Source organism: Lissotriton vulgaris, chromosome 5 (genome assembly GCF_964263255.1).
Source record: "Lissotriton vulgaris chromosome 5, aLisVul1.2, whole genome shotgun sequence".
Classification (NCBI taxonomy): domain Eukaryota; kingdom Metazoa; phylum Chordata; class Amphibia; order Caudata; family Salamandridae; genus Lissotriton; species Lissotriton vulgaris.
Genome location: NC_141693.1, coordinates 47,252,037 through 47,274,983, shown reverse-complemented (window position 1 = coordinate 47,274,983; position 22,947 = coordinate 47,252,037). Strand labels below are relative to the sequence as shown.

The 22,947-nt window shown below is 50.9% G+C and overlaps 1 protein-coding gene across 1 annotated transcript; it reads right to left on the bottom strand.

The window, feature by feature from the left end:
* Positions 1-4,770: 4,770 nt before the first annotated feature.
* On the bottom strand, positions 4,771-7,748 carry LOC147710103 (uncharacterized). The gene has a single exon (XM_086919940.1). The coding sequence runs from the start codon at positions 7,746-7,748 to the stop codon at positions 4,860-4,862; it is 2,889 nt and encodes a 962-aa protein (XP_086776066.1). The 3' UTR covers positions 4,771-4,859.
* Between the last annotated feature and the right edge of the window lie 15,199 nt (positions 7,749-22,947).

Sequence of the window (22,947 nt, the reverse complement as noted above, 5' to 3'; positions counted from 1 at the left end):
GCAGCATATACTAAGCCAGCCTCCTACAGGTATTGTGCAGACTGCACCATTGTTGTTTCACTCTGAGAAGACCGTCATAAGCGAGCAGCATATACTAAGCCAGCCTCCTGCAGGTATTGTGCAGACTGCACCATTGTGGTATCACTCTGAGAAGACCGTCATAAGTGAGCAGCATATACTAAGCCAGCCTCCTACAGGTATTGAGCAGACTGCACCATTGTTGTATCACTCTGAGAAGACCGTCATAAGTGAGCAGCATATACTAAGCCAGCCTCCTACAGGTATTGTGCAGACTGCACCATTGTTGTATCACTCTGAGAAGACCACTACGTTTAGAATCAATGTGGTGACGATGCCTGACGGTGACTAACAGCATTTGTGTGATAATAAAGTCACATCCACTGAAAACAAAGTGCCCGTCTGTGCCACGGCGGGTGGACCACTCCTTTACTTTGCCAGTGTTGTTTTTCATTCATTATTTACCTTTGTTGTCATCCTTGTGTTTAAACTTTGGGCCTGACTTGGAACTTGGCAGACAGGTTTCTCCCTCCCAACGGTGACGGATATCCCACCCTCCGAAGTATAAATCCCACAGGATGCAATGGGGTTAAACTTTCAGGGGACAGGACATCCGTAACCGTTGTGACGGAGTAAGCCGTCTGCCAAGTTCCAAATCAAGCCCCATGTCTTCAGGTCACAGTGATTCAAAGCCTCTTCTTTGCACCAAAACCAATCATATTTTCCTGTCATGTTCATTACAAAGGCTTCGATACCTGTTGTAAGACCACCTACCTGCCTGGAAACACCTTCAAACAATGTTAACGTTTTAAATATACATTTTATTGCAAGCATTTGGCCACCGTGTTTAGGTGAAGGCTTGTTATTGTTCACTTATTCCTTTCATTTTTTGAAATCTGCTTGGGATACAGAACAAATTAAGAAAAATGAACCATTGCACCGCCTTGCTCAGGTCAGAGCTACTGGCTTTGTCAGTGCTTGTCTTTATTTGTGAATTTACCTTAAGTTCTTAGGCACAACATTGGTCAAGAGGAACCCATATAAACCGCTTAGACCTATATCAGCCCTCTTAGAGGTGGGCTCTAGAGAGCTCCATTAGTCTGGAAGTCCTATAGTCAGACAGGGGCAGAGCCGGACATTCTGCATCCGGAGGTCCATCTTGCATGAGAGCTGCTCTCTGCATACATTAGCTTCTACACTACACAGTGTTAATAATGACCTCAAACCAAGACTGAACATCCACAACCAAATACAATACAATAATGCCACCACACCACATCTCGATCCCATGGAATCACATCTGTAATCCAGAGGGCCATTCCTACAAACCAAGATCCAACATCCACATCCAAATATATCTTCATTGTTCACTTGAACTACTCCGAAGACACCACAGTCCAGAACCTCACAAACGTTGAAATAAACGACCATAAACAACTCTGTAATAACCCAACTCATATTAAAGGCTACTCTCTCAATATGATAATAACCAAAAATGAGCTTGTATCATTTAGGTCCATCCTACCCATTGACTGGTCCAACCACCATCTCATACTGTTTAATATCGATACCCAGGTCAGACCTCACCCAGCCTCAACATACAAACCTAAGCACTGGGCTAAGAACATCAATTAAGTCCCAAAAATTGAACTGGAATCCAGAATCTGTCCCCCACTACAACATCAACCCCTCACTCATAGCGTCGATGACCTCACTGCCCACCATAACACAACGATGACTAAAGTTCTTGACCAAGTGGAAGGCTCAAACTAAAACAATCGGGAAGAATCCAATCAAAGAATTGGTTCAGCTCTGACCTGAACAACAAGAGGAGACAACTCAAACAGACAGAAAGGATATAGAGACAGAACCCGTTGACAATGCACCTAGCACTACTAAGAACCGCACAGCTTTCCTATAAGAAGCATATTTTTAGAGAAAACACATCTTTCTTTCAAAACCAACTTGACCACGCTAAGAATAGACCCAGGGAACTCTTCAACATCATTAAACAACAAACTACCCTCACCTCCCCTCACAAAAGAACAGCCACCAAGGAATGCTGTGAAGAAATTGCTGGCTTCTTCACTGACAAAGTCGCAAAAATTGAGCAATCCTTCATCCAAATCACAAATCTGCCAGCCCTCACACCCTTCCCCACTGACTCACTTCCCTTCACTGTAGCCACTCCACCAGAGATAAATATTGACCAAATGGCCCCAAATAAACATAATGTCAACTATGACCTCACTCTACTGAGAAACAATGCTAATATATCTGACTTCAAACCCATGACAGACAATGAAGGGCCCGATTCACAGAATGAACTTAAGACTCAATCCTAAACCTACTACTATTTTTGTATTCACAGAATGCACTTACTACTTTTAGCATTCACAGAATGCACTTACTACTTTTGGTATTCACAGAAGTTAGGATTTTGTCTTAAGTCTGTCTTGGGTATCAATGGAACAGTCCTAAAATGGTTCACATCTTACCTGCATCACCGCTCACAACAAAGTAAAATTAGCACTTTTCTCTCTAAACCCACACTAGTTACTCTTGGTGTACTCCAAGGCTCCATTCTCTCCCCTCCCATTTCAATCTCTTCCTGGTACCCCTTACAATCACCCTGAAGCAAGCAGGGGTCAAATATCACCTATATGCTGATGACACACAACTCTACTACAAAATCAAACCACCCAATGACATCCTACATCTCAACGCCACACTACTCAAGATACAAAGCTGGCTCAATTCAAACCACCTGATGTTGAACCCCAACAAAACCGAACTACTAACGTTCTCCCCTAAAAATAACCCTCCACCAATCCAAGAATGGCTCAAGAACCCAGATGCCCTCAATTGCCCTCTTACTCTGTCCAATTCTGTAAAGTCCTTTGGCAAAAACATGTCAGTGAAGGATCACATCAGTAACTCAGTCAAAGGAGCGCTTTACACACTCAAACACCTCAAGAAATCAAACCGTTCATTCCCCCGGATGATCTTAAGACTGTTGTACAATCTCAAGTCCTCTCTAAACTGGACTAGGGGAAGGCCATTTTCACAGGGACACAAAAAATTCACCTCCCCCCCCCTCCCCCCTAAGAACAGTACTCAACATGGCGGCCCGGCTCCTAACAGGTTTTAAATGGTTTGAACACATCACACCGGCCCTCAAGATCCTCAACTGGCTTCCCATGAAAGCAGGAAGAACCAGAACTCTGAGAACTCCAATCCACTTCTTCTCATACCTCCCAAACTGAAAAGGAAATCCACCCAGATTCACGCTTTCTCTGGAAATGCACTCAGGAAATGGAGCTCACTTCAGAGAGATCTGTGATGCAACCCCTCTTTCTCCTGCTTCAAAAGTCTTGTACATAATATTCACAATCTGATCCTTTATTTTCCAGACTACTTCAAAACCTCTAGCCGACACGTGTTTCGACTCGCATCACAGCCTAGACTTCCTCAAGGCCTAGCACTAATAAATCTTGCAAATATCTTCGATCTCACCACAGTAACAATGCTGACAAAAGTATTCAAAAAGATGATTAAAGTTTTCCAAGTAACAATTGTCATGTTCAGTCTAACTAGGGTACATGTCAAGTTGGAAACATCATGCCGGGATGCGGTTCCTGGCAGTGTGGTTCTAAGGTACCTTAAATTCCAGCTCACACTATGGACAATCATATACCCATGTGACTGAAAATGACAGCCCTCACTTGTGGAACTTTAACCCCTTTGAATACTTTCAGCAGTGTGGTTACTGTGGTGAGATTGAAGATATTAGTGAGGATTATTAGTACTAAGCCCTGAGGAAGTCTAGGCGATGATGCAAGATGAAACACATGTAAGGTAGGATAGAGATTTTGGAGACATACAGAAAATAAAGGAACAGAACATGCTTACTACATGCAACACCCCCAGGTGTAATGATCTCACAGAGACTGGACAAATGCAAAGTAACCTGCCCAAAAGCCCCCACAACAAGGCAGCCTGAAACCTCATCCAGTATTGTTTATCACGTGTACTTGTAAAAAAGACCTTTTACTGCTCTGTGCACTATTCTTGGCTGAATATATAGGGGTGGCTGCCACCCGAGAGCCTCTTTAGAGCACTGCACATGTGTCCTTTTCTCTTATCTGCACTGATTTGTGAGCCCACTACTATCACACTTACTCGCTACCTCCACTGTCCATCCTCCACCCTCTGGTACTCACCAGACATGTCGCGATCTTCTCAAGCGCCATCGCACCGCAGGGGATGGAGGAAAACATGAGAGGGAGGAAAAGAGGGATAATCAGCGGTCAGCAGCACCACCGCTCTCCTTGGCTAAGTTGGATGTGTTATTTTCAGATCCATTTTACATTGTCCTCTGCCTGGACACAGCACAGACAGGGTTAAGGATGAGTTGACCTGGACCAGTGAGTACCCAAATACCAGGACATCTTTTATCTACAGAATCAGATCTCCTTTAGCCAGATAGAGGTGGCGCATTACTTGATCCTCAGCGGTCAACAACAGTGAGCATGCCTTCTAAAGTTGATAAACTCATCTTGCAAATTAATAAACATATACCAGTGCCAAACTGTTGCTTATTGCATGGTTTTAATTACTGGGATAGAGAAGCAGTGGTCAGGAAAGAAAAAGAGTTATCAAAATTGTGTTATTTTATGATTTGCTACATGCAAGTTCTTTTCAAGTGAGCTCAACCTGCTCTCTTCATGCTGATCTATGAGTCCCGTCCTTTTCTAACAAATGGGTTTCTCTCTTCCCATCGCCTTCTTTGGGGAGATGGCCTTCCTCTATCATCTGTGGTGAGTCTGGAACAGATTGTCTCATTTGACTATGATGTCCTGTTGCTCAGCTCCATCCCCTCCAATGGCTTTGCGTAGTCGGGCCCAGAACAGAGGCTGCTGGCCCAAGTCCTCCTCCCACTCCAGGTAGGTTTTCTTCTTCACCAGCTTGGCCAGTTGGTGGTAGCGGGAGAGGCTCCTCGTGGACACTTTCTCCAGGAACACCATCACCAAGGAATCCTTTCTCTCTGCCAGAAGACGGTATGTGGCCATCCGCACTTCCAAGGAGCACCAGTGGCTGCGCAGGTAATGGCGGCTGATCAGACACACCACCCAGCGGCTCCTATAAATGCTGTCCATGATGTTATCCAAGATGTCTTTGCCCACCTCGAAGTCCCTTCCATGCAGGCACACTTTGAAGAACGGCGGTCCCCTCTCTTCCAAGTTGGGGAGGAACTCACGGACAACCCAAGCCTCATCACAGCTGCTGTAAGAGACAAAGGCATCAAAGTCATATTGCCTCTTCCTGTCGTGTCTCCCACGATAGTTCCACCAGGTCCTGAGCATGTAGAAGAGATACAGGAGGTACCAGCGCACCTTGTGATACAGCAGGGCCGTGATCAGGAACAACATGTTAAAGGAGAAAGTCCCAATGCAGAGTGAGTAACCTATCAGCAAGCTGCAGTCTTTCTCCAGGAAATTCAGGAAATTCAGATCCTGTGGCCCAATAGAACATGCCTGAATTCCCAGCTGTGGCACTCTCACTTGGGGGTGGGTGGTCACCCATCTTCTGATCCAGGCTTGTTCACACAAACAATCTAGGGAAACATCTTTCAGATATATGTAGCGTAGACTTTCAGTATGGTCGAGCAGACCCTTCTGTAGGGTTTTCACAGGTTGGGACTTGAAGATTACGAGCTCCAGAGAGACAAGGTCTCTAAACATGGTGGCCGTAAAGTGCTCTATCCCAGAATCCTCTAAGATTAAGGTTCTGAGGTGCGTCAGGTTCCAGAACAGCTGCTCTGGAGTAAGGAACCCCTTTTCTATGTCCAACTTTAGGTTTCTGAGATGGAGATAACGTAACTTGCGAAGAAGTGGCAGGGTGGAATTCAGGGGGCTGTAATTTTTGATATAGTGCACAAAACCACTGGAGCTATAGTATAAATGTTCCAGGTTGGTGAAGCACGTTAAAGCCAAACGTCTAGGCACAGTGTCTGGGTGTGTATGACATCCCAGTTGTTGATTTTCCAGTAAATGAACTTCTTTAACAAATTCCAAAGATGGGCCAGCCTTCAGGTCAATGAAAACATCTTCAGCTTTAATGTGAAGTACCTTCAAGAAGGTACAGTTTTTCCGGCATTTGAGGTAAACGGTTGACCCCTCAACTGCAAGGTAGGTCAAGGGATTCTGAAAAAATGCAAACCCTGGTACATCTTTGAAGGTGAGCCTCATATCTTCAAGCCGGTGCATTCCTATATAAGAATCATTGTCGCTTCTAAGCTGGTTTCCCAGAAGGTCGAGAACCCTCACGTTTGTCAAGTGATTGAAATAGAAATTCTCCAACAGAAAGAGCCCATTGGAGCTCAGGTTGAGTGATTCCAGCTGCTCCAGACCCATAAAGGCATCTTTTTCCAGAGTTGGAATGTGATTCTGGCTTATATCCAGTGTCCGCAGATTGCCCAGACAGGATAGGCGCCTGGAGCCAATGCTGCTGATGCGGTTGGTAGAAAGATCCAGGTGTGTCAGGTTGGCCAGAAGAACCTTGGGTTGTGTCTCAGGTGGGCAGATATCTAGACTCTTTATCTTGTTTACAGATAGAATGAGGGACCTCAGGCTCAGCAATTTCTTGGCCATGTCACTAGTGAAAGTCCTTATGAAGTTGTCAGACATGTTGAGCGACAGTAGGTTGTCGCATCCTTCAAACAACTTTGTGGAAAGCCTAAAAATAAAATTGTGAGCCACACTTAAGTAACTCACTTTCAGCTGTGACACCACATTGCAGACATCTTTGATTTCCCGAAAGTCTGCATTTATCATGGCATTTAGGGACAGAGTCGCAATGCTCTTTATTCCAGAGTCAACCAGCTGAATGACCTTCAGAGCAGCGTGATCCGCCCTGAAGACCGTGAGGTGAGGGAAATTACAGAATGCATTTTTCTCAAGTCTTTCCAACTTATTACCCGATAAATCAAGGGTGGAGATCCTTGGAGAGAAGACTGAGCTCCTCGTATGTTCAGGCAGCTTGGGGAGATTGTCTGTCCTAATGCAGTCCTCTTCACGGGCACTCGTTATACCGTTCCTCATGATTTCCAGGACCTCTAACGATTCCAGGGACTGAAGCAGAGTGGTCAGCCTGTATAGCCTACGACAGTCGTTCTCATATAACGATATCACCTGTATTCCATGTAAGGGCTTGAAAAGACTTTGTTGAAATTCTGAGTAAAGCACCACGTTTTGAAGGCCCAAGCGGGTTAGGTTCTCCAATCCACCAAACACCTGATCATCCATGTCTACGGGTGGAGTGTGATTAGTGTAATCTCCTTTGATTCCCAGATGTCTCAGGTTGGCAGCACCATTGAAGGCTCTTGCAGAAGCATAAAAGGATCCATACAGATAGAGCCGGGTCAGGTTCTGATACCCGGAGAACGAGTCTGTGGGAACGGTTGGTACGTGTAACACCAGGCAGAGGGTGTCCACGTCCACTGGAACCTCTCTTAGATCCACCTCCATGTTCCTCACTGGGCTGCATTTGCTGAAAACCCAGAACCCCTCCAAGGGGAATCCAAAGCAGGTGGGGGCCAGCACTCCCAGGGATCCCAGCTGGTCCCACTCGTAGATGTCACACTTGGCAGTGACCGTGTCTGACACTATGGTCCACAAACAGACGACAAATGGGCAAAGCACGGCTACAGAGAATGATCTCAGCGCCATTTCACGCCTCTGCTGTCTAATCTGTGGTTTAAAGTGCAGGTCTCTGGGCCGTGGTTTGCTGTATCACCTTAAAAGTAAGTGAAACATCCCCTTCCTCTGTGCTTGTCTGAGGGATAAGGGAGGGCCCTATGAAAAAGGAACCGAGAGAGATAGAGATTTATAATTAGAAAAAAGAAGAACAGAGAGTCTGAGTGTATAAAAACAGAGCCAAGAGCAGTAATGTCCACTGCAACATGTTCATTCATGGGAATGTGAGACCACCTTCCTATCCGTCATCGAACCCTGACCCTAATTAGAAGTGTTACAAATGCCCCGTACTGACCAAGAATCTTTATGCATTAGCTCCAAGCATTGGCTACTCCAGGAGGTAAGAATGACATTCATGTTTACTGCGCCAGCCTTAAAGTCCTTAGACATCAACAACCGGCACAAGTCCACTCCACCCTAAATACGTCCAGAAATCCCAGAGGGCAAGCACTTCTACGACTGGAATCAAGATGATTTAAGGCTTACTGAGTCCTTTTTCAGGGGCTGCTCCGGCTTTATGAAACTCAGTACCTGAGGGCCGGAGAAGCCAGAAAAACATTGCTACTTTCTGGAAGAAAAAAACATATATTTGTAATTTGTAATTTGTAACTGTGTTTTGTATCGCGCCAACTCACCGACAGGTCTCAAAGCGCTACTGACCAAGTACAGCAACAAAGATGGAATAAAAGTATAAAGGTGTCTGATCTAGTAGCCGACTATTGAGATGGAAAAGCGTCTTTGAAGAGTAAGGTTTTCAGGGACTTCCTAAAATGGAGAAGATTAGGTTCTCTGCGAAGCGCCTCCGGTAACTTATTCCAGATGGTAGGGGCCTGAACTGAAAAAGATCTGCCTCCTTTTGTCGCTAACTTGAAGCGTGGACAGGATAACAGACAAGATCCGGACGATCGCAGGGCGCGCTTGGGTTCGTATATCTTGAGCCTTTCTTTTATGTAGGCTGGCGCCTGTCCGTGGATTGCTTTGTGGCAGATACACATACTCTTAAATTCGACTCTCTGCGCTATAGGCAGCCAATGTAGCCTATAGAGCAAAGGGGAGGCATGAGTCCTCCTCGGCAATCCAGAGATCAAGCGTGCAGCATCATTCAGGATAACCTGAAGACGGTTGATGGTATTTTTTGGAAGGCCGAGGTACAGTGCATTGCCATAGTCTATTCTAGACACTATGGTTGCTGAAACAATGGTTCGCAGCATGTTTCTCGAGAGCAAGGGGGCGAGTTTACGTAGTTGCCTGATCAAGTTGGTGCAGGAGCCAACTACGGCGGATACTTGGTTAACCATCGAGAGTTCCTGGTCAATTTTCAGGCCAAGACTCTTAACACTAGGGCAAGGTCTTGGGGTGGGTCCTAATTCTTGTGGCCAAAACAGATCATTCCAGGGGGAAGTAGAGGTTGAGACTACGAGCACTTCCGTTTTATCTGGATTGATTTTCAGCAAATTGGATGACATCTATATATATATATATATATATATATATATATATATATATATATATATATATATATATATTTTGGCGCGTATCAATATTTATGTCCATATTTATCAAGGTTTTGCGTTGCCTTTGTGCAGCGCAAGGGGACGAGAGGCCGACTCAAAACCTGAATGAGATTTATCGAACCTGTGTGATTTGATAAATCTAAAGTAACGCAGGGCAACGCCAATCCATGCCGTGTGTTACTCTGCGGCAGGGAGGCGTGCCATGGGTGAAGCATGGGTGGAGCGTGGGTGTCTCTGCAGCAGGGAGGAATGCCATGGGTGGAGCGTGGGTGGAGCGTGGGTGTCTCTGCGGCAGGGAGGCGTGCCATGGGTGGAGCGTGGGTGGAGAGTGGGTGTCTCTGCGGCAGGGAGGCGTGCCATGGGTGGAGCGTGGGTGTCTCTGCTGCAGGGAGGCGTGCCATGGGTGGAGCGTGGGTGTCTCTGGGGCAGGGAGGCGTGCCATGGGTGGAGCGTGGGTGTCTCTGGGGCAGGGAGGCGTGCCATGGGTGGAGCGTGGGTGTCTCTGGGGCAGGGAGGCGTGCCATGGGTGGAGCGTGGGTGTCTCTGCAGCAGGGAGGCGTGCCATGGGTGGAGCGTGGGTATCTCTGCGGCAGGGAGGCGTGCCATGGGTGGAGCCTGGGTGTCTCTGCGGCAGGGAGGCATGCCATGGGTGGAGCGTGGGTGTCTCTGCGGTAGGGAGGCATGCCATGGGTGGAGCGTGGGTGTCTCTGCGGCAGGGAGGCGTGCCATGGGTGGAGTGTGGGTGTATCTGCAGCAGGGAGGCATGCCAAGAGTGGAGCATGGGTGTCTCTGCAGCAGGGAGGCGTGCCATGGGTGGAGCGTGGGTGTCTCTGCGGCAGGGAGGCGTGCCATGGGTGGAGCGTGGGTGTCTCTGCGGCAGGGAGGCGTGCCATGGGTGGAGAGTGGGTGTCTCTGCGGCAGGGAGGCATGCCATGGGTGGAGAGTGGGTGTCTCTGTGGCAGGGAGGCGTGCCATGGGTGGAGCGTGGGTGTCTCTGCGGCAGGGAAGTGTGCCACAGGTGGAGCGTGGGTGTCTCTGCAGCAGGGAGGCATGCCATGGGTGGAGCGTGGGTGTCTCTGCGGCAGGGAGGCGTGCCATGGGTGGAGCGGGGGTGTCTCTGCGGCAGGGAGGCATGCCATGGGTGGAGCGTGGGTGTCTCTGTGGCAGGGAGGCGTGCCATGGGTGGAGCGTGGGTGTCTCTGCGGCAGGGAAGTGTGCCACAGGTGGAGCGTGGGTGTCTCTGCAGCAGGGAGGCATGCCATGGGTGGAGCGTAGGTGTCTCTGCGGCAGGGAGGCGTGCCATGGGTGGAGTGTGGGTGTCTCTGCGGCAGGGAGGCGTGCCATGGGTGGAGCGTGGGTGTCTCTGAAGCAGGGAGGCGTGCCATGAGTGGAGCATGGGTGTCTCTGTGGCAGGGAGGCGTGCCATGGGTGGAGCGTGGGTGTCTCTGCGGCAGGGAAGTGTGCCACAGGTGGAGCGTGGGTGTCTCTGCAGCAGGGAGGCGTGCCATGGGTGGAGAGTGGGTGTCTCTGTGGCAGGGAGGCATGCCATGGGTGGAGCGTGGGTGTCTCTGTGGCAGGGAGGCATGCCATGGGTGGAGCGTGGGTGTCTCTGCGGCAGGGAGGCGTGCCATGGGTGGAGCGGGGGTGTCTCTGCGGCAGGGAGGCGTGCCATGGGTGGAGCGTGGGTGTCTCTGCGGCAGGGAGGCGTGCCATGGGTGGTGCGTGGGTGTCTCTGCTGCAGGAAGGCGTGCCATGGGTGGAGCGTGGGTGTCACTGCAGCAGGGAGGCGTGCCATTGGTGGAGCGTGGGTGTCTCTGCGGCAGGGAGGAGTGCCATGGGTGGAACGTGGGTGTCTCTGCGGCACGGAGGCGTGCCATGGGTGGAGCATGGGTGTCTCTGCGGCAGGGAGGCGTGCCATGGGTGGAGCGTGGGTGTCTCTGCCGCAGGGAGGCGTGCCATGGGTGGAGTGTGGGTGTCTCTGCAGCAGGGAGGCGTTCCATGGGTGGAGCATGGGTGTCCCTGCGGCAGGGAGGCGTGCCATGGGTGAAGCGTGGGTGTCTCTGCGGCAGGGAGGCGTGCCATGAGTGGAGCATGGGTGTCTCTGCAGCAGGGAGGCGTGCCATGGGTGGAGCGTAGGTGTCTCTGCGGCAGGGAGGCGTGCCATGGGTGGAGCGTGGGTGTCTCTGCGGCACGGAGGCGTGCCATGGGTGGAGCGTGGGTGTCTCTGCGGCAGGGAAGTGTGCCACAGGTGGAGCGTGGGTGTCTCTGCGGCAGGGAGGCGTGCCATGGGTGGAGCGTGGGTGTCTCTGCGGCAGGGAGGCGTGCCATGGTTGGAGCGTGGGTGTCTCTGCGGCAGGGAGGCATGCCATGGGTGGAGAGTGGGTGTCTCTGTGGCAGGGAGGCGTGCCATGGGTGGAGCGTGGGTGTCTCTGCAGCAGGGAGGCGTTCCATGGGTGGAGCGTGGGTGTCTCTGCGGCAGGGAGGCGTCCCATGGGTGGAGCGTGGGTGTCTCTGCGGCAGGGAGGCATGCCATGGGTGGAGAGTGGGTGTCTCTGTGGCAGGGAGGCGTGCCGTGGGTGGAGCGTGGGTGTCTCTGTGGCAGTGAGCCGTTCCATGGGTGGTGCGTAGGTGTCTCTGCGGCAGGGAGGCGTGCCATGGGTGGAGCGTGGGTGTCTCTGCGGCAGGGAGGCATGCCATGAGTGGAGCATGGGTGTCTCTGCAGCAGGGAGGCGTGCCTTGGGTGGAGCGTGGGTGGCTCTGCGGCAGGGAGGCGTGCCATGGGTGGAGCGTGGGTGTCTCTGCGGCACGGAGGCATGCCATGAGTGGAGCATGGGTGTCTCTGCAGCAGGGAGGCGTGCCTTGGGTGGAGCATGGGTATCTCTGCAGCAGGGAGGCGTGCCTTGGGTGGAGCGTGGGTGTCTCCGCAGCAGGGAGGCGTTCCATGGGTGGAGCGTGGGTGTCTCTGCGGCAGGGAGGCATTCCATGGGTGGAGCGTGGGTGTCTCTGCGGCAGGGAGGCATGCCATGGGTGGAGAGTGGGTGCCTCTGTGGCAGGGAGGCGTGCCGTGGGTGGAGCGTGGGTGTCTCTGCGGCAGGGAGGCGTGCCATGGGTGGTGCGTAGGTGTCTTTGCGGCAGGGAGGCGTGCCATGGGTGGAGCGTGGGTGTCTCTGCCCCAGGGAGGCATGCCATGGGTGGAGCGTGGGTGTCTCTGCGGCAGGGAGGCATGCCATGAGTGGAGCATGGGTGTCTCTGCAGCAGGGAGGCATGCCATGGGGGGAGTGTGGGTGTCTCTGCGGCAGGGAGGCGTGCCATGGGTGGAGTGTGGGTGTCTCTGCGGCAGGGAGGCGTGCCATGAATGGAGCGTGGGTGTCTCTGTGGCAGGGAGGTGTGCCATGGTTGGAGCGTGGGTGTTGCCGTGCATCCACCCATGCATTCTGACACATTCCCAGATTTAGCAACACGGGTAGACCTGGGAATGCATCAGAATTGTTCTCCTCCACACCAGAGGCGCAACGAGGAGAAATATCTTTATTTCTCCTCTTTGTTTCCTCTTGTAAGCGGCATCGTGCAGCACGCGTAGAAGGAGGAAAATGCCTCTGAGGATTGTTTTGTGCAGGTAGGTGTCCCTTGCTGCATAAAAACAATCCTGCCTGTAACACACCCACCCTCGCACCATGGGGCATAAATGCCTGCGTTGGTGCTCGGCAGGAGTTCTGTGCACCAGCGCGGGCAGCAGGAATGCAGCGTATTATGTTAAATACAGCGCATTTGCTGCCCTCTCCCTTTCATGCAGCGCAGGCAGCAGGAATGCAGCGTATTATGTTAAATACAGCGCATTTGCTGCCCTCTCCCTTTCATGCAGCGCGGGCAGCAGGAATGCACCGTATAATGATAAATACAGTGCATTACTGCCCTCTCCCTTTCATTTAGCGCAGACAGCAGGAATGCACCGTATAATGATATATACAGCGCATTGCTGCCCTCTCCCTTTCATGCAGCGCAGACAGCAGGAATGCACCGTATAATGTTAAATACAGCGCATTTGCTGCCCTCTGCCCTTTCACGCAGCGCAGGCAGCAGGAATGCACCGTATAATGATAAATACAGTGCATTACTGCCCTCTCCCTTTCATGTAGCGCAGACAGCAGGAATGCACCGTATAATGTTAAATACAGCGCATTGCTGCGCTCTCCCTTTCATGCAGCGCAGACAGCAGGAATGCAGCGTATTATGTTAAATACAGCGCATTTGCTGCCCTCTCCCTTTCACGCAGCGCAGACAGCAGGAATGCACCGTATAATGTTAAATACAGCGCATTGCTGCCCTCTCCCTTTCATGCAGCGCAGGCGGCAGGAATGCACCGTATAATGTTAAATACAGTGCATTGCTGCCCTCTCCCTTTCATGCAGCGCAGGCAGCAGGAATGCACCGTATAATGTTAAATACAGTGCATTGCTGCCCTCTGCCCTTTTCGTGCAGCGCAGACAGCAGGAATGCACCGTATAATGTTAAATACAGTGCATTTCTCCCCTCTCCCTTTCATGCAGCGCAGGCAGCAGGAGTGCACCGTATAATGTTAAATACAGCGCATTGCTGCCCTCTCCCTTTCATGCAGCGCAGGCGGCAGGAATGCACCGTATAATGTTAAATACAGTGCATTGCTCCCCTCTCCCTTTCATGCAGCGCGGCCAGCAGGAATGCACCGTATAATGTTAAATACAGCGCATTGCTGCCCTCTCCCTTTCATGCAGCGCAGACAGCAGGAATGCACCGTATAATGTTAAATACAGCGCATTGCTGCCCTCTCCCTTTCATGCAGCGCAGGCGGCAGGAATGCACCGTATAATGTTAAATACAGTGCATTGCTCCCCTCTCCCTTTCATGCAGCGCCGGCAGCAGGAATGCACCGTATAATGTTAAATACAGCGCATTGCTGCCCTCTCCCTTTCATGCAGCGCCGGCAGCAGGAATGCACCGTATAATGTTAAATACAGCGCATTGCTGCCCTCTCCCTTTCATGCAGCGCAGCTCAGCAAGGTGGATTGTTGTGTTACAAGAAATATTGGTAATTATGGGCCTAAATCTCTATTATTATCTTTCTTCGTAACAGATGAAGGACAGATTGGTGCAGACTCATCCATCTTCCCCCGTCCACGCCTGATTTATTAACTGTGTTGCATATGGCTTCTGAATGTTGACAACCCGCCCATGGGTGCTGGAAGTAGGGTTTGGGGGGCTGCAGCACCCCCAAATTAACCCATGCGGGAGTACAGAAGGTGAACGAGCAATAAAGCGGCCTTTAAGATTCGTATTCATCTTGTCGCTTTTGCTGCGACTTTGGTCAAAGGCCGGCTGTGTCTTCTGCTTTTTCGGAAACTGGTGTTTACTGATAAAGTCTGTGGCTGCAAAGTGAGAGGATTTTGGAAAGTGAACTCTCTGACAATCTTGCTGGAAAGAGGAAGTGAAAGGGGAGGCCATAGGATGTCCCTTCTAACACACAACAACTTTTAAATACCTGTAAATGCACTGTGCACGTGTTTCAACTGAAGTATCTGTAATTCTGGAGTGTGATGGAAACAAAGGGGCAGATTTACGTTTCTTGGCGCATCCCTGCAAATCAGCAGGGATGCGCCAGGAAAGATGCGTGAAGCAAGTTTTCCCTTGCGCCACCACAGATGCGCCACCACAGATGCGCTGCATTTACAATGCAGTGCATCAAGGTGCAAGGATAAACAGATGCGTGTCGCATCTGCCGGCGTGAGGTTGGTGCAGTGCTGGAGTTGTGTTGCAGGCACGATGCAACTCCAGCACTGTTCCAACATGGCCTATCCTCAACATGGTGCTTCACGCCTTACGCCTGCTACAAGCAGGCGCAAGGTTTTGACACAGCGGCGTTGGAAAAGTGACTGAGTGAAATCTTGTAGAATTCACTCAGGCACTTTTCCAAAGCGTTCCTGCAACGGAACGCCCCTCCCTGCGCCAGAATGCCCAGATGAAACCTGACGCAGGTTTCATGCGGCGCAGGGCTTTACAACGTAACGCATCTCCCTAGGTGTGTCACGTTGTAGACAGGGAACAACGTGGCGCATGGTTTACGCTGCCGCTGCATCACAGAAGTGACGCTACCGCAGCGCAAATGTGGCGCACAAGGCTTGTAAATCTGCCCCACACATTTTAATTGACTCAAAATAATCCAGACCCTATACTGGATGAAGTGCAAATGATAAATATTCGCTTAAACCTGATTTCCACACATTATCATTTGTGTGCTGTATACTTTTACCTGTAAAACCGCGCGTCGATGCAAACTTAGTGGCTGTTTCAATGGAGAATGTGCGCTCTATAACAGCAGCGGCTACCTCACTGCACTTTAGTCATATGTTTGCGACAATGTGATCCAAAATACACCACTGGCTCCATACTCCACCCTCACCACCGGCTCCATACTCAACCCTCACCACCGGCTCCATACTCCACCCTCACCATTGGCTCCATAGTCCACCTTCACCACCATTCCATACTCTACCCTCACCACCGGTCCATACTCCACACTCACCACCAGCTCCATACTCCACCCCCACCACCGGTCCATATTCCACTCTCACCACTGGTCCATACTCAACCCTCACCACCGGCTCGATAATCCACCCTCACCAGCAGCTCCATACTCCACCCTCCACACTGGCTCCACCCTCACGACCGGCTCCATACTCCACCTTCACCCCCATTCCATACTCTACCCTCACCACCGTTCCATACTCCAAAATCACCACCGGTCCGTACACTCACCACCAGCTCCATACTCCACCCTCACCACCGGTCCATATTCCACCCTCACCACTGGTCTGTATGCCACCCTGACCACCATTCCATACTACACCATCACCACCGGTCCATACTCCACACTCACCACCAACTCCATAATCCACCCTCAACACCAGCTCCATACTCCACCCTCACCACCAGCTCCACCCTCAGGGCCTTTCTAAAGGCAAGCAGATTGGAGGTATGGCGAAGATCAACGGGAAGGGAGTTCCATAGTTTGGGGGTGAGATGTTTAAAGGAACGTCCACCTATCCTGACTTTCCTAATGGGAGGAAGCGTTGCCAGGCCAAGACATTCAGATCGGAGAGATCTGGTAGGTTTGTAGAGAGAGAGCCGTTTCTGAATGTACGAGGCCCCTACCAAATGGAGTGCCTTATGGGCCAGTGTGAGAGCTTTGAATGTAATCCGCTTCTTGACAGGAAGCCAGTGAAGGGAGGAAAGCAACTCTGATGACCTAGCTTGCCGAGGTAGGCCAAAGATAGCCCTTGCCGCAGAGTTTTGTACTACCTGAAGTTTGTGCAGGAGGTAATCCGGCAAACCCAGGTAGAGGACATTTGAATAATCAAGCCTGGAACAAATCAGAGCCTGTACTGTCAACTTCCTGTGGACTAAAGGGAGCAGAGGAAGGAATTTACGCAGCATTTTCAACAGACCAAAACAGGTACTGGTGAGACCTGTGATCTGTGTTTTCAACGAAAGGGTATTGTCGATTTTGATCCCAAGGTTTTTAGCAACCACGGAGGACGAGGAAGGGGGTGACATGCACACCGGCCACCATTCCTGCCAAGGCGGGTCTGCCTGACAGCCAAAGAAGAGCACCTCAGATTTATCAGGGTTGCACTTGAGGCTGCTTCGCTGAAACCAGTCGAAGACAGCCCCAAGGCAACCACGGATGCTCTCCCCGTCGAACTCCGTGCCCTTCTTACAGGTGAAGAGAAGCTGGGTGTCGTCAGCGTATGATATGATCTGGGCACCCATGGACTCCGCCAGTACCGCCAGTGGAGTCATGAAGATGTTAAAAAGTGTCGGGCTCAGCACCGACCCTTGTGGGACTCCGACATCCATAGGCGGCACCTCAGCAGAGTACGGAGGGGCCCAGACCACTTGTCTACGACCCGCTAGGTAAGATCTCAGCCAGCTCAACACCGTCCCTCTGAGACCAATCTCGTGAAGTTGTCTCAAGAGGGCCTCATGAGGGACGGTGTCAAAGGCCGCCGACAAATCCAACATCACCAGCATTGCTCTTCCACCTGCGTCGAGAACTTCCTTAATGGCTTCATTTACTTCCAATAGAGCGGTCTCAGTGCTCAAATTGGAGCGGAAACCAGATTGGGTAGAGTGGAGTAACCCCTGGTCTTCAAGGAAGGAAGAAAGCACAGAGTGGACGTGCTTCTCGACGATCTTAGCAAAACTGGGCAGGAGAGATATGGGCCTATAGTTTGCATGTGTCTCTGGATCAAGGCCTGGTTTTTTTAGAAGGGGAACAACCATTGCCTTCTTCCAGGCTGGCGGGACAATGCCGCTAGACAAGGATAGGTTCAAGACAGGGTAAATTAAGGAATTTAGAATCTTAGCATTCCTGGCTAGAAAACTCGCCGGACAGGGGTCAAGCGGAGAGCCTGATTTGATCCTGAGTAAAAGATCCAGAGAGATAGATTCCGATAGAGGTGGAAACTCCGATAGAATGGGTCAGGAATCAGTTGGAAAGGACGTCAGATTGGAACCAATCAGGGATACACTAGGGGCAGCTGGTGGAAAGGATTCTTGGATCAGTTTAATTTTGGTATTAAAGAAAATGGCCAGCTCCTTTACCCAAGGTTTGGAAAACTTATGCTGGACTGTACTAGATTTGGGAGAGACAAACTCTTTAACGATGGTGAAAATTTCTTTACAGGAGTTTGACGCAGACTCAATTCCGTTGGCAAAGTAGTTCTTTTTGGCCTCCAGGATGTCTGTGTGATAGGACTTGATAGATAGTTTGTAGGCGGACTTAGCTTCCTTGTCATATTGCTTCCGCCAGAGTCTTTCGGCTAACTTACAGTTACGCCGAGCCAGAGCAAGTGACTTAGAAAACTAAGTCACCATCTGCTGTATACTCCACCCTCACAACCGGCTCCTTACTCCACCTGCTCCATACTCCACCCTCACCAGTGGCTCCATACTCCACCCTCACTGCTGGCTCCATACTCCACCCTCACCACCGGACCATACTCTACCCTTACCACCTGATCCTGAGTAAAAGATCCAGAGAGATAGATTCCGATAGAGGTGGAAACTCCGATAGAATGGGTCAGGAATCAGTTGGAAAGGACGTCAGATTGGAACCAATCAGGGATACACTAGGGGCAGCTGGTGGAAAGGATTCTTGGATCAGTTTAATTTTGGTATTAAAGAAAATGGCCAGCTCCTTTACCCAAGGTTCGGAAAACTTATGCTGGACTGTACTAGATTTGGGAGAGACAAACTCTTTAACGATGGTGAAAATTTCTTTACAGGAGTTTGACGCAGACTCAATTCTGTTGGCAAAGTAGTTCTTTTTGGCCTCCAGGATGTCTGTGTGATAGGACTTGATAGATAGTTTGTAGGCGGACTTAGCTTCCTTGTCATATTGCTTCCGCCAGAGTCTTTCGGCTAACTTACAGTTACGCCGAGCCAGAGCAAGTGACTTAGAAAACCAAGTCACCATCTGCTGTATACTCCACCCTCACAACCGGCTCCTTACTCCACCTGCTCCATACTCCACCCTCACCAGTGGCTTCATACTCCACCCTCACTGCTGGCTCCATACTCCACCCTCACCACCGGACCATACTCTACCCTTACCACCGGCTCCATACTCCACCCTCACCACTGGTTCCATACTTCACTCTCACCACCAGCTCCATACTCCACCCTCACCACCAGCTCCATACTCCACCCTCCCCACCGGTCCAGACTCCACCCTCACCACTGGTTCCATACTCCACTCTCACCATCGGCTCCATACTCCACCCTCACCACCGGCTCCATACTCCACTCTCACCACTGGTTCCATACTCCACTCTCACCAACCGGCTCAATACTCCACCCTCACCCCGGCTGCATACTCCATTCTCACCACCAACTCCATACTCTACCCTCACCACTGGTTCCATACTCCACCCTCACCACAGGCTCCATACTCCACCCTCACCACCAGCTCCATACTCCACCCTCACCACCGGTCCATACGCCACCCTCACCACTGGCTCCATACCCCACCCTCACCACTGGCTCCATACTCCACCCTCACCACAGGCTGCATACTCCAATCTCACCACCAACTCTATGCTCCACCCTCACCACCGGCTCCAAACTCCACCCTCACCATCGGCTCCATACTCCACCCTCACCACCGGTCCATACTCCACCCTCACCACCGGCTCCATACTCCACTCTCACCACTGGTTCCATACTCCACTCTCACCAACCGGCTCCATACTGCACCCTCACCACCGGCTCCATACTCCACCCTCACCACCGGTCCATACTCCACCCTCACCACTGGTTCCATACTCCACCCTCACCACCGGCTTCATACTCCACCCTCACCATCTGCTTCATATTCCACCCTCACCATCGGCTCCTTACTCCACCGGCTCCATACTCCACCCTCACCACTGGCTCCATATTCCACCCTCACTACTGGCTCCATACTCCACCCTCACCACCGGACCATACTCCACCCTTACCACCGGGTCCATACTCCACCCTCACCACTGGTTCCATACTTCAATCTCACCACCAGCTCCATACTCCACCCTCAGCACCGGCTCCATACTCCACCCTCCCCACCGGTCCAGACTCCACCCTCACCACTGGTTCCATACTCCACTCTCACCATCAGCTCCATACTCCACCCTCACCACCGGCTCCATACTCCACCCTCACCACTGGTCCATACTCCACCATCACCACCAGCTCCATACTCCACCTTCACCACTGGTTCCATACTCCACCCTCACCATGTGTTCCATACTCCACTCCCACCAACCGGCTCCATACTGCACCCTCACCACCGGCTCCATACTCCACCCTCACCACTGGTCCATACTCCACCCTCACCACTGGTTCCATACTCCACCCTCACCACCTGCTCCATACTCCACCCTCACCACCGGCTCCATACACCAGCTTTGTGGCATTACTGTCTAATGTGTGTGAGAGTGGAACAGGGTGTGGCGTTTCTGTCTAATGTGTGAGACAGTGGGACAGGGTGTGGAGTTACTGTCTAATGAGTGTGAGAGTGGGACAGGGTGTGGCGTTACTGTCTAATGTGTGAGACAGTGGGACAGGGAGTGGTGTTACTGTCTAATGTGGCGAGAGTGGGACAGGGTGTGTCGTTACTAAGTATGGGCAAATTTTGCGAATCTCGCGTTCGCGAATTTTGCGGATTTGCGAACTCGCAATCCGCAAAATCCGCGAATTCTTGCGAATTTGCGGATTTTTTTTGTGTTCGCAAGGATTTCTGCCAGTTCGCGAGGGTTTCGTACCAGTTCGCAATTGCGAACTTACATTTCGGCACGCAACGGTCGCGAATTATGTTGTTTCTACGTCTGGTTCATCATCACAGGTTCCCAGCACCCTCTGTTTCACCACTGCAACCCTCTGTTACATCAATGCCACCCTCTGGTTCATCATTACTGTAGATTATGGGGGGGAAAAGCAAGCACACCAGCCCTGCTTCAACTGAGATGAATTACTTTGGGGTTAGTTTATTAATGTGTCACTGTTTTAAAATTCCAGTCTGGCACCTGCTTCCTTATCTGTAATTTTGCTTTCTGTTGCAGTGCATTTTTTTTCCCCAGGACCTTTGTGGCCTACTTGTAGCTATTCTATGAGCCTGCTGTGAGGGTCAGAGCAGGGTCATACAATTGTTGCAACTAGCAACTGAATTCTGGAGGGGCCCCAGTCAGGAAGCACTACCGGGAATTGTTACTAATGATGAGTTTGAACTATTGCCCCTGCCGAGTGCTTTCAGTTTTGAAAAACTCGTTTTTCTGCAATTTCGCGGGGTTCGCGGGGCGCGAACACGCGCGAGATCGGATTCGGAAGCCGCAAATTCGTGCGAATATGCAATTTGTTTTTTTTGCGGCGTGTTAGTTAGCAAGGTTTTGTGCGTTTTTGCGAGCCGCTCGTAGCGCAAGGCGCGAAGTTACCCTCGCGGTCGTTCAAGGGCGCAGCCATCTTGTTTGCCTGAAGTATTTCCGTTTCCGGGCGCGAAGTGTAATCTCGCAAAGTCTGCGGCTTGCCAGTACAGTTTTGCGCGTGTTCGCAAGAAAAATCTCGCGCGAACTTACCCGCGCGGTCGTGAACGGGCGCGGCCATCTTGTTTCTCATTCATTGCTATGGTTCTGGGCATGGTCTTTGTATCCTCTGTCAATCTCTGCCATCCTTTGCTTGTTTGAAGTTTTTTTTGATCTATTTTACTTATTATCTATCCCTCTATTTTTCTAGCCCTATATTTTTGTGTTTACTGCTACTTTTGGTTAATTTTAAACTACTTTTGTAAACTCTTTTCTTTTCTTCTCTTCCCTATTCTATTTTCTTTATTCCTTTCCGCCCAGACCATGGTGAAGGGAGCCGGGAAGCATCCGAGAAGGGGAAGGGTCCCGCACCCCGTGTCCGGCTCCCGTGCGGGCGTTTGAGGGGGGAGGAGGTCGTACCCAGGGAGATCTTTACCCCGGAGGAGGTGGGCCAACTCATTTTTTATGTTCAGCGCCGCCTCCCCAGGACCATCATGGGAGGCGGCAAGATCAGTGCCGGGTACGGGGCCCGGGAGCGCCGGAAGCGGTGGGAGAAGGTGTGCCAGGCCATTTACCACCACTCTCGGGTCTGGCGCACCTACAACCAGGCCACCCACCGCTGGACAGATGTCCTGACCCGTGAGCGAGATCTGCTCGACCTCCTTGGCCTTGAGATCCCCGGGCTTGGTGAGTAGTAGTAGCTATGTCTTTACTACTATGTTTTCTCCTGCTGTGTTATTATATTGCAAATTTTTGTTTTTTACCAAGAGCAATAATGCTGCTCATTACATTGTAGGTAAATTATATTTCAAAATCTTCTGTGCATTTCAGGTACACTGCTCTCCTTCTTCTCAGTAGTGTTGCTACTATGCTTATTTGTTTTAGATTTTGTGTTCATTTCATTGGCCTGTGAAATTATGTATGAGTGTAGTTGAAAGAACTGCGTAATGCTACACACTAAGGTTCAGATTTTTAATTACCGGCGCATCCCTGCAAGGTAGCAGGGATGCGCCAGTAATTGTGCGTCACGCCACCATCACCCATGGTGCGCCGTATTTACAATGCGGCGCACCATGGGCCCAAAACGTCACCAAAGCGTTACGCATCTGTGCCGTAAAGGCGGCGCATTGCTGGAGTTGCGTCCCAACGATGGTGCGTGCAGCTCCATCAATGCTCTGGGGTGCCCTATCTCCCCAATGCTGCGTCAAGCCGTACGTGTGCTTCAAGCAGGCGCAGGGTTTGAGTCACGCATCATTGTCCTCAAAGTGACTGATTGAAATCTTGTAGATTTCCCTCAGCCACTTTTAGGATGCGTTCCTGCGCAGGAACGCCCTCCCTTGCGCCGGAACGCCCCCTATTGGCGCAGGGCTTTACAACGTGATGCATCTCCCATATGCGTCACGTTGTTCATATACGCCGCACCATTGCGCCTCTTTTGTGCTGTCGCTGCGTCACAAAAGCCACGCAACAATGGAGCAAAAGAGCCGCAAGGGCCTTCTAAATCAGCCCCTACAGACTCAAGTCCAGTCCTTCCTTTGTACACATGGCGATAAGAAGAAATAGTGGTGG

Coding starts and splice junctions, on each gene's coding strand:
- LOC147710103 (XM_086919940.1), bottom strand. CDS start 7,748: ATGGCGCTGAGATCATTCTCTGTAGCCGTGCTTTGCCCATTTGTCGTC.